At 46.8% G+C, this 13,728-nt stretch overlaps 1 protein-coding gene across 6 annotated transcripts in view; it reads left to right on the forward strand.

Annotated features, from left to right (window-relative positions):
* MTUS1 (microtubule associated scaffold protein 1) overlaps positions 1-13,728 on the forward strand; it is a 192,733-nt gene that overhangs the window by 143,620 nt on the left and 35,385 nt on the right. For all 6 annotated transcript variants that reach the window (XM_006149686.3, XM_006149687.3, XM_027772350.1 and 3 more), the window contains one exon: positions 7,542-7,756. In XM_006149686.3, coding sequence (XP_006149748.1) covers positions 7,542-7,756 — 215 coding nt within the window. The remainder of the gene's footprint in view (positions 1-7,541; positions 7,757-13,728) is intronic.

Raw genomic sequence — 13,728 nt, forward strand, 5'->3', positions numbered from 1 at the left:
GGGCAGGGGCGGGCGTCGGTCTCTGTTCATGGCGACGGGGACCAGTTACCAGTTGTTAGAAAACGTCCCGCGGACAGTGCAGCATGGACAGCGCTCACTTGGGTCACCGGTCCATGTCTGGGTAGTGTTTGTCATTACAAGCCACATTCATAGGAGAGAGAAAGAGACAGAGTGGGGAGGTGAGAAATCACCCCCGGGATGGGTGGCCATGCCACAGTCCCCTTTCCCCCATTCTCCTCCTGGGGTTTTGGGCGGGCACGCGTGCATCTGTGCCTGGTGTGATTTTCAAGTCACCAGGTCCAGGACAGTCGGCCATGTGGGAGTCCAGGACCTTAACCACCATGCCACCTGCTTCCGGCACCCCCATAACTGCTTTTGAATTGCCAGAGGGCATGTGTTCTTCCCAGAGAGAGGGAGAGAGAAAGCTGTCCCTGCGGGGTGGCCACACCACAGCTCCCTCTCCATTTCTTTATCCCCTCAGGATGGGGGGCACACAGATGTGTTTCCCTAGCCACTGGGGCTGGGACTCGAGCCACAGTTGTCAGTGTGGCTCTGGTTCCCTTAACCACTAGGCCATGGGGTGAGCCCTTCCTGCTAATTCTTAGTGCCTGTTTCGTGAGATGTCCCCGGGTGGACACCAGCGTCAGGGGTGAGGAAACACTGACTGCAGCAATGCGTGTGCAGAGACCCTGTTAGGACTCTCAGAGAAGTGGGCACATTCAGGGCACAAAGAATGCTGGGAGGCTGTCCTCAGTGCTGGTCAGGGTCCAGAGTCCCCTCCCTGGTGCCTGAGTTTATTACCCATATTTTACTGATCCACAAACATTAGTTTTCTTCCTTTTTCTTTTTTTTAAGAATTATTTTAACTTTATTTATCTATTTATTTATTTATTTTACTTTGACCAGAGAAGTGGGGGAGGGAGTAGGCATGGTGGGAGAGAGAGTAAAGCAAGCCGCCAAGTCTGGGACTTGAACCACCATCGGCCGGGTGGGAGTCTAGCACCCTTAACCGCCATGCCACCTGCCACCACCCCCCCCCTTTTCCTTATTTAGAGATTTTTGCTATAGGATGCATACGCTGACCAGAGAAACAGACAAAAAGCGAGAAATCACCCCTCTGGGGGTATGGCCATTCCGCGAATCCCTTCTCCTCCTTTCTCCTCTCAGGATTTTGGGCACACACACACCCCCAGTGTGATTTCAAGCCGCCAGGCCCAGGATTTGAACTACGTTTGACCTCATGGGAGTCCAGCGACGTAACCACTATGCCATCTGCTGGCCCCAAAGCATTATTTTCTATGCAATATGTAGTAAAACCACATATCACCCAGAGACCATGACTGCCCTACAGGGGTGGGTATGAGATTCGAATGGAAGAGGTGAACACTAGACAAACGTGAATCAGTAGAGACCCTTGGTCTCCTCGGGCATCCCTCTCCTGAGATGCATGCCCATACCCCAAGGCACCAGGGAGGCCCCTGCACCACCACAGTGCAACACGCAGATTTTGATAAATACTTGGTGAAAGAGTGAGTAGGTCCATGAGAATTCAAATCGCTAGGCAATTATCAGTTAGTTTTGTGTTTCATGGAACCCCCAAAATACTTAATAGATCTCTTTTTTTATCCCCCTTCAATTTTTGCCAGAGACCATGTGTGCTTGCTAGGGAGGAATAGAGAGAGAAAGGGAAAGTGAGAAAGTACCCCTTCCCCCAACTGAGAATGGTTATTCTACCATCCCTTCTAGTGATTTCTCCTCACAGGATTTTGTGCACACACACACACACACACGTGCCCAGAGCGATTTCAGTCCTCCAAGTCTGGGACTTGAACCATGTGGCTGGCGTGGGATCCAGCTGCCTTAACCACCAGGCCACTGGCTGGCCTAGTAGATCCTGTCTCTAACTAGATTTTAGTAAGTTGGAAAACCCAGCAGATTCAGTAAGCAAATGGCTGGTTTGGTCTTAAGATGGGTTTATACTTGACTGCTAGTATGTGATAACAGTCTACAATTAAAGTTTTCTCTCAAAAAAATTGATTTGGGCCTTGAGTTGGGGGCTGATATGCCTGAGCGACTCAAGCCTGAAAATAGGCCTACTCCTCTTTACCCAACCGCTTTCTTTAGGAAGATGAAACGATACGTAAGTTAATTGGGTTAGTTTTCAATTTTATTAAATGCATGTTTCTGCGTAGAAAGAACGAAGATAGCAAATAGTGTTACCCAGTGGTTTTTCAAGTGAGCAAGTGTCTTTGATTCAGGACTTTGGTTTCTTAATGGAGGTTCGTCTCACTAGAATCAATCCCAGTAAGGTGGAATCCGAAGGAATGATGCAAATGATCTAGTTGAGCAAAATCTGAATCTGTGAGAAGATAAGACTTCATTTCACAATCCAGCATGAAACTGATTTTTTTTTTTTTTTGGAGAGGTTTTCGCTATAGGGCGCACGCGCTCGCCAGACAGACAGAGAGAAACAGAGAGACAGAAAGCGAGAAATCACCCCCCAGGGGGGAGGGTCACGCCACAATCCCTTTTCCTCCATTCTCCTCTCGGGATCTTGGGCACGCATGCACACACGCCTGGCGTGAGTTTTAAGCCACCGGGTCCGGGACGCGAACCGCGGTCGACTACATGGGAGTCCAGCGACATAGCCGTTACGCTAACTGCTGGTTCCCAGATTAAACTGATTTTTGAAATCACACCGTGTACTGTTAACAGGGATAAGAAACAAAATGGTTTATATTTTTAAATAGAGCTGCATTAAGAGCCAGGAACATGCTGGTACACAGGATGGAAGGGCCACGTCTGGCTTGTACCCTGTCAATTTTGTTCAAGTAACGCGTCCTGGTTTAAGGGAAACCCGGGGTTTGCCCATTTTATGAAGTGCTGATGAGCCCTAAGGCTTTGAGCATCACTGGGGATTTTGCTTTCTGGCTGATCTTCAGCTGAGCCTGGAGTGAGGCGAGGCCGGGAAGCCCTAACTGGGTCAGCAGCTACCACGTGGAGCACGTCTGTCCTCAGGGAGCAAGCGTGGTATGTGGAGCGGAAGATTGAGGTCACGCTTCCTCACGCGGCTCCAGGTAGAGGGCCGCTGAAAGCCTGAAGGAGGTGGTCTTAGGGGGGTGATGCATGGGGTGCTCGCTCCTCCGTAATTGTGCTCGCTGACAAGGCCTGTGTTACTTCGCTTCCAGGCTAGGTTCCTCGGGGAGGCTTTCAGGACAGGCTATGTTCCCGATGACCGAGAGTTATAAAGATTTAAGCGTTCCAGTTTCATTTTCATCATTTTTGAAAAATAATGTGATTTACTGTTTTTTGTTTTATTGAAGGTTTTTGCCGTAAGCCATGTGTACTCACTGGAGAGAGACAGAGAGGAAGTGGGAAGTCACCCCCTGGGGGATGACCATGCCACAGTCCCTTCTCCTCTTGAGATTTTGGACATGCATGCACACACACGCCGGTGTGATTTTTGAGCCGCTAGGTCTGGGACTTGAACTCTGATTGGTCATGTGGAACTCCAGCATCATAACGCCCATGCCACCTGCTTGTCCTACTGTAATTTTTTTTTTTTTTTTTTTTACCATGAATCAAATTTCCCCCAAAGGGGAATTTTATTAATTTTTCCCTCAAAAAAAGACCAACTGTAATCAAATGAGGTGAACATTCGTCTCAAGATTTTGTCATCTTCCTAATAGAAAGGATGAGGCTTAGAACTGGGTCCCTTGACCCTTTCTCTCCTTGTCCCCCCAGTTCACAAGGCTCCCATCTCTAATAGCCAGCGTCCCCTTAGATCTGCAGCTGGGCTCACACATTCATCCTCAGCACGATCTTCTTTGTCGTTTTTGCCTTTTTCCGGAAAATAGGCTTAGTCTCTCCACCACAGCCACTGTGCTTCCTGTCATGATGCTGCTGTCCCTAAGCACTTCTTACAGAAGGTGCAGTGTGTTTTAGGGACGGTCACCATGCTTGCGGGCCTGCTATCGGCACGGAAAACCCTACTGTAAAACTTTACGTGTAATTTTTTTACAGTTTATTATATTCTTCATATAGAGCGTGTGCACATACATGATACATACACAGAACCTCCCTCCACAGGGCTCATGACGCCAGGATCCCCTCCCCTTGGCCCTCCAGCATGTCGGGATCATGGCGTGTGTGGGCCTTGCGTGTTTCCGCACCGCAGTCACCACGCGGCTCTCAGCACTGCAGTGCAGTGTGTAACTGAGTGCCCGAACCACTGAGGCTGGCCTCGGATGTACTGTTTGAGTGAGTGATAAATTCACTCCCTGACTTAAAGGTCTAAGAAATGCTTTAGCACCTTTGTCCATCTGATATCGGTTCCCTTCCCTGAAACGGTAAACGTCATTAGTTCTTTTCTATGTATTCTGCAACCTTTTTGTTATCTATCTATGAACAAAAACCCAAGAATCTTAAAGAATATATTCTCCAAAAATATTCGTATAGATCGTTCACCTTAGATTCTGTAAATCATAACCTGACAGGTTTAAAATTCTCATACTACGTTAAATTGACTAGTGTAGAAATTCTAGAGGGAATCAAACATTAGCAAGGATTTAAAAAAATGATAAAACAATGTTCCAATAAACAGATGATTTTTGGGGGGCATGGGGAGAGAGGATTTTCCCATAGGGTGCGTGCGCTTGTCAGACAGAGACAGAGAGAAAGTGAGAAATCACCCACCAGGGGGGATGGCCACGCCGCAATCCCTTCTCCTCCATTCTCCTCTCGGGATCTTGGGCATGCATGCACACACGCCTGGCTTGAGTTTTAAGCCACCAGGTCCGGGACGTGAACTGTGGTCGATTACATGGGAGTACAATGACATAGCCATTATGCTAACTACTGGTCCCAATAGATGAATTTTTAAATAAGTATTGGAGGGGCTGACTGTGGTTCAAGTCCCAGACCTGGTGGCTTGCTTTCTCACTTTCTCTCTCTCCTGCTCTCAGTCTGTCCCTCTCTGGTCAAATTAAAAATATAAATAAATAAATAAATAAGGTTAAATAAAATAATTCTTAAAAGAATAAATATTGGAAGGATAAATAGTAGTCAGGTGGGTGAATTTATATCCAGATATGTTGTATATTTTAGATGCTCAAAGAATTAAATGTTATTTTTGTTTTTATTTGTAAATAATTATTTTATTTAACTTTATTACTATTATTCTAGTATTTCCAAAGAGAGAAAGGGAGAGAGAAAGAAAGTGAGAAAGCGAGAAAGCAAGCCTCCAGGTCCAGGACTCAAACCATGGTCAGCCATGTGGGAGTCCAGCTCCCTTAACCACCTGCCAGCCCCAGTTGTTTGTTTTTATAAAATGATGTAATGCATCGATGTTTGAATGTGAATGTATGGGGATGAGTTACTGGGTAGTGATATGTAATGTATTGAAGTTAACACCTTGTTGAATTTACTGTATAGCTGTGTGTTTGTGTAATTCACTACATCTCTACCCAGTCCACCTTCCAAAATGTGGGGAAAACAGAGACTCGTGCAGAGGCCTGCGCTTGACTGCTAATTATAGGTTTCTGGGGCCATCTGCACCTGGGGAAGCCCTTTGACAGTGCACAAGCCTCGCCCCCCTCTCCCTCTCCAGAGTTAGGGTCAGGGAGGGGTCAGTAGGTGCATTTTTTTTTTTTTTTTTTGAGAAGTTTTTTTGTTTTTGTTTTTTGTTTTTGTTTGTTTTTTGTTTTTTGCTATAGGGTGCGTGCGCTTGCCAGAGATACAGAGAGACAGAAAGTGAGAAATCACCCCCAGGGAGGGTGGCCACACTGCAATCCCTTCTCCTCCATTCTCCTCTCAGGATCTTGGGCACACGCACGCGCACGCGCCTGGCGTGAGTTTTAAGACACCGGGTCTGGGACTCGAACTGCTGTCGACTACATGGGAGTTCAGCGACATAGCCATTACGCTAACTGCTGGTCCCAGTAGGTGCATTCTGATCAGGAGAACACTGCGTGATCATTATTGTATGTTATGTCGCAAATACAGTCGCTGAGAACATGACAAACATGAGAACTTGATCGTGTAAGATAAAGCAATACCAATCTCGGGTCTTTGACAAGATGGCGTCTATTTAGATTATTTTTCATTAGTATAGGAAGTGACTCCCTAATAGAGAACTTTTTCTTTCTGTAGGACCATAATGTGGCAATATTAACTTAGCTATCTCCTTCATCTTCTGTAGAAGTGGCAAACAAGCAACTATTAATAATTACTACTGATAAAGGCTAATGGATAAATACTGTCATCTTCAAGTATGATTGAAGCACTGGATATTTGAGTCATTGAACAACTGAGAATTTTCAAGGGTCCCGTACGAAGACGTGTTGCTTAGCCAAGTGAAGCCGTCTTAGAAAATGAGTGTTTTTCTGTTTCTAACTTAGAGCAGATATGCATGTGTTTGCCACTGGTTTAGACCTTGAGTAGGCAGGTTTCTTTGTTGAATTTCCTTTAAACAGTCTGTAGCAGGCTGCCTTGCCCTGAAAAATTAGTAACTGCTTAGAAAGTTGTTTTAGAATTTGTTGTTATTTCTATCTGGATGCCATAAGGAATGCCTGTCAGAAAAAGGACTTGGGGTTTATTTTTAGTTTGTTGTGTCTTTTGTTAGTTTTAGGTTTGTTGGATTATTTGGCTTGTTTATTTCAAGAAGCCAAGCAGTTTGCTTCCTGTTTTCCCAATTCCGTTTGATGTTTAAAGTGGTGGAAACGTTTGGACTGGTTCCAAAACCGAGCAGGTTTTCATTGACCGTGGAGTCATTCCCAGGGCGCCGTGTCATAGAAAGTGAGTGATCACTTAGCAGGCGTCTTAGATGGGGTTAGGAGAAGGAGCAAGTGCTTTTAAAAACTACTTAAGCCATGATTCATAGGAGGGAAAACCCAAGCCCAGCAAAGCTTGTATTTGATTAAATATGGAATAGTGGCTCCATTCGACTTTTTATTAAAAATGAAGTGTAGTGCTCATAATGGAATTCAAACATCTTGGAGAACATGTGACGAGGTCTTCGACGTTTGTGCTGGTGTATTAGAGATGAGGGGATGAGTCATGTGCAGTACAGATCTGGGTGGTGGCCAGGCCGTCTACAGAGAGGACGAGAAGTTTGTGGGAAATGAAAGGGAGAGGAAAAGGCATTTAACGTCCAGTCATCTGTGTTTTCCTTCCAGCAACTTGATCTGAATAGTCCAGGCACTAGTCATAGTTAGGTTTCTCTACCAAGTTAACTGGACAACCGGAAACAAGGAAATCCACGTTATTTTGCACACAGTTGTCACGTTTCGAGATAGCTATGCCTGCTGGTCTCACATGTGTAATTCTCTGCACCCTGACAGCAGTCTTGAACCAAAATCTTGGTCCGTGTGAGCGTTCCAGACATCTGGCCCTTTGTTGACTTCCGCCCCCCCATGTGTGTCCCCTCCTTCAACGTAACTTCACCCATTTCCGTGGCTTAGCTAGTCGTTTTTGAGCCCATGAGCTGTGATTATCAACATTAATGCGACTTATCTGTGTGCCTATGTTAATTCCTCTTGCAGTTGAAAAGGGCAGGCAGAAGAATTCCAGAAGCTTATGCATCCAGACCCAGACGTCTCCAGATGTCCTGTCCTCCGAAAAAACACTGGAATTGGCTCAATATAAAACAAAATGTGAAAAGCAAAGTGGATTTATCCTGCAGCTCAAGCAGCTTCTTTGCTGTGGAAACACCAAGTTGGAAGCATTGACGGTCGTGGTTCAGCACCTGCTGTCTGAGGTAGGCTGACGCCCTCTGCACAGCCTTCCCCGCAAGGCCGGGGGTGGTGTGGGGTTGGGGGGTGATGCCCATGCTCTTGTCTCGTGGATATCTCTAAGTAATGATCGCGAAGGTCAGGTGTCATTCACCCAATTGTGCTTTCATCGACGTACCTGATACCCGAGTCAGTCTGGGCATTTGGGCTGCAGACAGAGCCTGTTTGCAGAGCCTGTGGGTTAGAATGGCAGCAGTGAGGAGTGAGAGAAGCCTGCTGTGGGTGTGTACACCGTAGACGTGTACTAGAATCGACTGTTACATAGCTTTCCACGGCACAACCTCGTTTATCATTTAAAAAATGAGGTGGGTTCTATTTATGGGCCAAAGAACACTTTGGAGGTAACTCCCAGAATTGTACCTGGGAATGCTTCGAAATTTCCACCCGATCCTAAAATAACCCGTGGTACAACAGAAGCAGAGCAGACTGTGTGTACGTACACCTCGTTTCGCTCCCCAGGAACGCTCACGCAGGCGCCGGTTGACATAGCTGGGAAAACCAAGTGTACACGAACATATGCTGCTGACATAGCAACAGAATCTGCGATGATCTTAGGGAAACTGGCGTGAGAATAGGACTTGGGCTCGTCAGTTTTGCTTTTGGTTTTGTTTTGCTTTGTGGTTGAGGTTTTGCCATAGGGCACGTGCACTCACCAGAGAGAGTGGGGTTGGGGGGTGATGCCCATGCTCTTGTCTCGTGGATATCTCTAAGTAATGATCGCGAAGGTCAGGTGTCATTCACCCAATTGTGCTTTCATCGACTTACCTGATACCCGAGTCAGTCTGGGCATTTGGGCTGCAGACAGAGCCTGTTTGCAGAGCCTGTGGGTTAGAATGGCAGCAGTGAGGAGTGAGAGAAGCCTGCTGTGGGTGTGTACACCGTAGACGTGTACTAGAATCGACTGTTACATAGCTTTCCACGGCACAACCTCGTTTATCATTTAAAAAATGAGGTGGGTTCTATTTATGGGCCAAAGAACACTTTGGAGGTAACTCCCAGAATTGTACCTGGGAATGCTTCGAAATTTCCACCCGATCCTAAAATAACCCGTGGTACAACAGAAGCAGAGCAGACTGTGTGTACGTACACCTCGTTTCGCTCCCCAGGAACGCTCACGCAGGCGCCGGTTGACATAGCTGGGAAAACCAAGTGTACACGAACATATGCTGCTGACATAGCAACAGAATCTGCGATGATCTTAGGGAAACTGGCGTGAGAATAGGACTTGGGCTCGTCAGTTTTGCTTTTGGTTTTGTTTTGCTTTGTGGTTGAGGTTTTGCCATAGGGCACGTGCACTCACCAGAGAGAGAGACAGAGACAGGGAAAGTGAGAAATCACATTCCGAGGGGATGGCCATGTTGCAGTTCCTTCTCCTTCATGTTCCTCTTGGGATTTTGGACACACACATACATGCACCTGGCATGATTTTCAAGCCTCTGGGTCCAGGACTGCAAACATGGCTGGCCACGTGGGAGCCCAGCACCTTAAGCATATTAAGGATATTGTAAAGATGGGTACCATGACATCTCAGGAGAGGAAGCTGTTTGGTTCAGTTCAGTTCTGAACTGTGTTTCAGTTCCGTGTAACCACCCCGAGTTGGTTTCACACAGGTTACCGCAGGGTGGCTGTGGAGTGCCGAGGGTAGGGAGGGACACAGGGGGACATGAGACTTGGTCTGTGCCGCTGAGGGATTACCACCCTAGTGAAATGCTTTACATCAGTGTGTTTTCCGTGTGTGTTTGTATTTTTGCCAGAGGGTGCATGCGCTCCCTGGAGAGAGACAGAAAGCGGGAAAGTGAGAAAACACCCTCTGTGGGGAGTGGTCATGCCGCAGTCTCCTCTCCTCCACTTGGGACTCCCTTCGGGAGTTGGACACCACACACGTGTGCCTGGCTTGTTTCTCGAGTCCCCGGGTCCAGGACTCAGCTGCAGAGTTGGCCATGTGGGATCCAGCCACCTTAACCATCACACCGTAGGCTGGCCCTGAGGTCAGTGTTTAATGGAGACTTTACAGCTCTGTCCATATGTACTTTTTAGGTTTTTTGGTCATTGTTACAGTAATATATGGTATTCTTGTTTCTTTTCATATGTGAGAAAGTACCCAAGTGTTGGTTTATATAACCAAGCACGTGAAATCAGAAACCATGTCATGTCAGATAGCGGGACAATTACTGCATAGTTTTTCTGTTTAGAGCTAAACCAATGATCGTGTTTAACTGTTTTCAGCCTAACTACCCCCACGTCACCCCTTTTCTCCCCTTTATCTTCCACGTGAATTCAGTCATCAAGGGCCGAGAACCCTCACCCCACCCCGCGTCTCCGCTCATCCCACCTTTGCCATTCCTAAAAATCCTGCTGTGGCCATGCTTGCTCAGACCGCAGGGACTGTCCCCTGGATTATGAGGGCAACTTCACAACGAGTCTTGAGACTCGCACTCTCCCTCCCCTGTAACCTACCCCACGCACTGCTAGCAGAATTCCAGAGAATTCCATTTGCTGATTAAAACCTCCAGTGGTGAGGCCAGCAGATGGTGTGGTGGTGAAGGGCGTTGGACTCCCACATGACTGACCATGGTTTGAGTCCCGGACCTGGCAGCTTGCTTTCTCTCTCTCTCTCTCTCTCTCGCTCTCTCGCTCTCTCTTGCTCTCTGATCAAATTAAAATACATAAGTCTCCACTGTCTGCCCTGATCCATCCCACGTGGTAGCCACTAGCCTTATGAAGCCACCGAGCATTAGAAATGCAGCCAATCTAAATTGAGAAGTGCATTGAATGTAAAACACGCATGATTTCAAAGACCTGGAGTGGAAAAAAGGATGTGAAATACCTCAATAATAATAACTTTTTTTTCTTTTAAATTACTTATTTAATTTCATTCATTCATTTCATTTCATTTGACCAGAGAGAGACACAGATTGAGAGAGAAAGCAAGCCACCAGGTCTGGGACTCGAACCATGGTCAGCCACGTGAGAATGTCCAACGCCTTAACAACCCTGCGACCCGCTGGTCCCAAATAATAATAACTTTCATACTGACCATTGAATGATATTATTTTGTATATATTTGGGTTAAATAAAATATATTATTAAAATTAACTTTTTAATCTTTTTTAAGATGTGACAGCTAGGAAATTTATGATTACATGCATGACTCTCACTGTATCTTGGGGGCATGACTCTGGTTTACTAAGGGACTCCACAAAGTTTATGGTAAATGAAATTCAAATGTGAGTTTATTTTGGTGCAAAAAGTTTTGAAATTTATGCACTTTTTTTTTTAATATGTGTTTTCCATGAACTTTTAATTTTTTTAGGTTTTGCCATAGGATGTGTGTGCTTGCCAGGGAGAGACAGAGACAGACAGTGAGAGGGAAATGGAGAAATCAGCCCCCAGGAGAGAGGGGCACACTGCAGTCCATTCTCCTCTTGGGATTTAGGGCATGCATGCACATGCACCCGGTGTGATTTTCAAGCTACCAGGTCCAGGATTCGAACCACAGTCAGCCGTGTGGGAGTCTGGCACCCCAGCCACCACGCCATCTGCTGGCCCCTTCTGTGAATTTCCGAAGGCCTCCTCATATAATTTGGAATATAACTCTGTAATTTGGCACAGCTGCCCTTGTTAACGTTACTGCCACTGCCCAAATGCTCCAACTCTGTAACAGAGAGATGGAAAAGCAAGAGGGGTCTCGTCTTTGTTTACTTACCGAGTATCCGATTTTCCTCCTTCCTTTACAAGTAAGACGATCGAAGCACAGAGAGGTTCAGTGTAACCCGCCCGTCATCTCCCTGCTAAGGAGGGGAAGACCAGGATTTACTCCCAGGTTAGGACTCTGTGAACTCCAGGTTTCCTGTGAGCTTCCGGTACTTCTTCATCCCTTGTTCAAATACTGGCCCTGGGCCACCTCCCTCCTCCCGCTGCCTGCATGCTCAGAGCTTTCTTCCAGCAACTTCACACCACTGCACGCATTTCATTTACGTGGGTTCATTATACAAGTGGCCAGAGTGAGAATGCACACGGAAGGACGGAGTCCTTCTTCCCTCCTCCTCACTGAGCAAAGGCCCAGGAGCACAGTCGGGATGAGTGGCAGGAGCCTGCTCTTCCTCAGGTGACCTCTCAGACCACGAATTCCTTTCGTGGTGCGAATCCGTGCACTTGATGCAACCCCGGTGTTTAGAGACACTTCTTTCCTCAGGCAGCCTGGCCCCTAAATCCAAGTCAAATGCTTTATCAGCCGCTCAGTTGGCAAAAGAGTAAATCTACCACTAGGGGGAAATCCACTGGGCTGAACACGCCGACAGGGGCGTGGCCAGGCCATGACGTGGCCAGCACCCAGTGAGTTCCCAGGGCGCGTCTATTTAAGTGAATTTACACTTGAACTTTAGTCCCGATCCCTATGAAATCGTGATTCCACTAAATGCACTTACACATCCCTCTTTTATGAGGATTTTCCTGGTGCTCTCCGCGCCCTCTGGATTCCAGGACCATGTATACTCCTTCCTCTGTATCAGAGGTAGCAAGTCAGTGCTTGTTTTTGCCTTTTAAGGCAGGAATTGCATGGAGAGCAGGGTTCGCGCTGAGTGGTGTGTGGAGGAACCGCGCCTAGCAGAGCTGGCAGACACACGGCGCGCTCCTGCATGAGGAGGAACGGATGCCGAGGGCGACTCCGAGTGTCAGGTGCACGTCGCCTCTACGTGGATGTCCTTCACTCTTCCGGTCGCTTTAGTTCATAATCAACTGGCAAATATTTACCGTTGCCTAATGTGTGCAGGAGACTGTTATAAAACAGTTGGGAACACATACTAGAGGAAAGTTAAACTAAAAGAAATTCTTTTTTTTTTGGAGAGGTTTTTGCTATAGAGTTTGTGCACTTGCCAGAGAGAGACTGAGAGACAGAAAGCGAGAAATCACCCCCAGGGGGGATGGCCACGCCGCAATCCCTTCTCCTCTCGGGATCTTGGGCATGCACACACACACACCCGGTGTGAGTTTAAGCCACCAGGTCTGGGACTCGAACCACAGTCGGCTACATGGGAGTTCAGCAACATAGCCATTGCGCTAACTGCTGGTCCAAAAGAAATACTTTCTTAACCATTTAGTTCTCTCAAACCCACTGCAGAGCAGCGTCTATCTATATACACATAGATGTTGTATGTTCATGTGCTTTTCATATAGGTGCATTTTATATGTGAGTATATGTGTATTATACACACACACACACACACATACGTGCAAGTATAATATATACGTGAACAGTTGTATGTTCCTTATCTGAAAACCTGAACTCCAAAATCCGAACCATTTCGAGGTTCACAAGATGGCACAAGTGGAAAATGCCACACCTGACCTAATGTGACAGATGGCAGCCAAAATGCTATCATACAAAAATACTGTATAAAATCAAGTTGCATGTGAAACATAAGTGAATTTTGTCCTTAGATTGTGTCCTATCTCCAAGATTCTAAGCATACATAGATATTCCAAAATCTGAAAAGCAAGCACACACACACCACAATGCAAAGCACGCCTGGCCCCAAGCTTCTCAGGTGAGGGGTGCTCACCCCGTGTCTCGTCGCTCACCTGCTCTGAGCCGTGTTAGAGCATTCGATTCTGTGTACAAATTGTTGATTTTCAGGAATCCTAGAACTTGTACTTAGTCTTTTGCTGCAAATCTATTCAAAGCGACCACTTTCCCGCTAAGTAGCAGACAGCCTTCCTTGTATAGCAGACGTTCCAATAAATGCCCCGTGAATCTGGAACCGACTGTCACACTTCGTGTCCCCCAGAGGACAAGGCGGTGTTCGTGGTAGCACTCGTTCTTGCTTGACTCTTGCATGGTTGGACAGTGTTCTGCACGGAAGGCCAGCATGAATGACAATGTCGCTGGAAAGAGGGGTCCTGGGTTTCTAGATAACCCCTACAGGACTGCGGTGACCCC

This window comes from Tupaia chinensis, unplaced genomic scaffold (assembly GCF_000334495.1).
Source record: "Tupaia chinensis unplaced genomic scaffold, TupChi_1.0 Scaffold000271_1, whole genome shotgun sequence".
NCBI classification, from domain to species: Eukaryota; Metazoa; Chordata; class Mammalia; order Scandentia; family Tupaiidae; genus Tupaia; species Tupaia belangeri.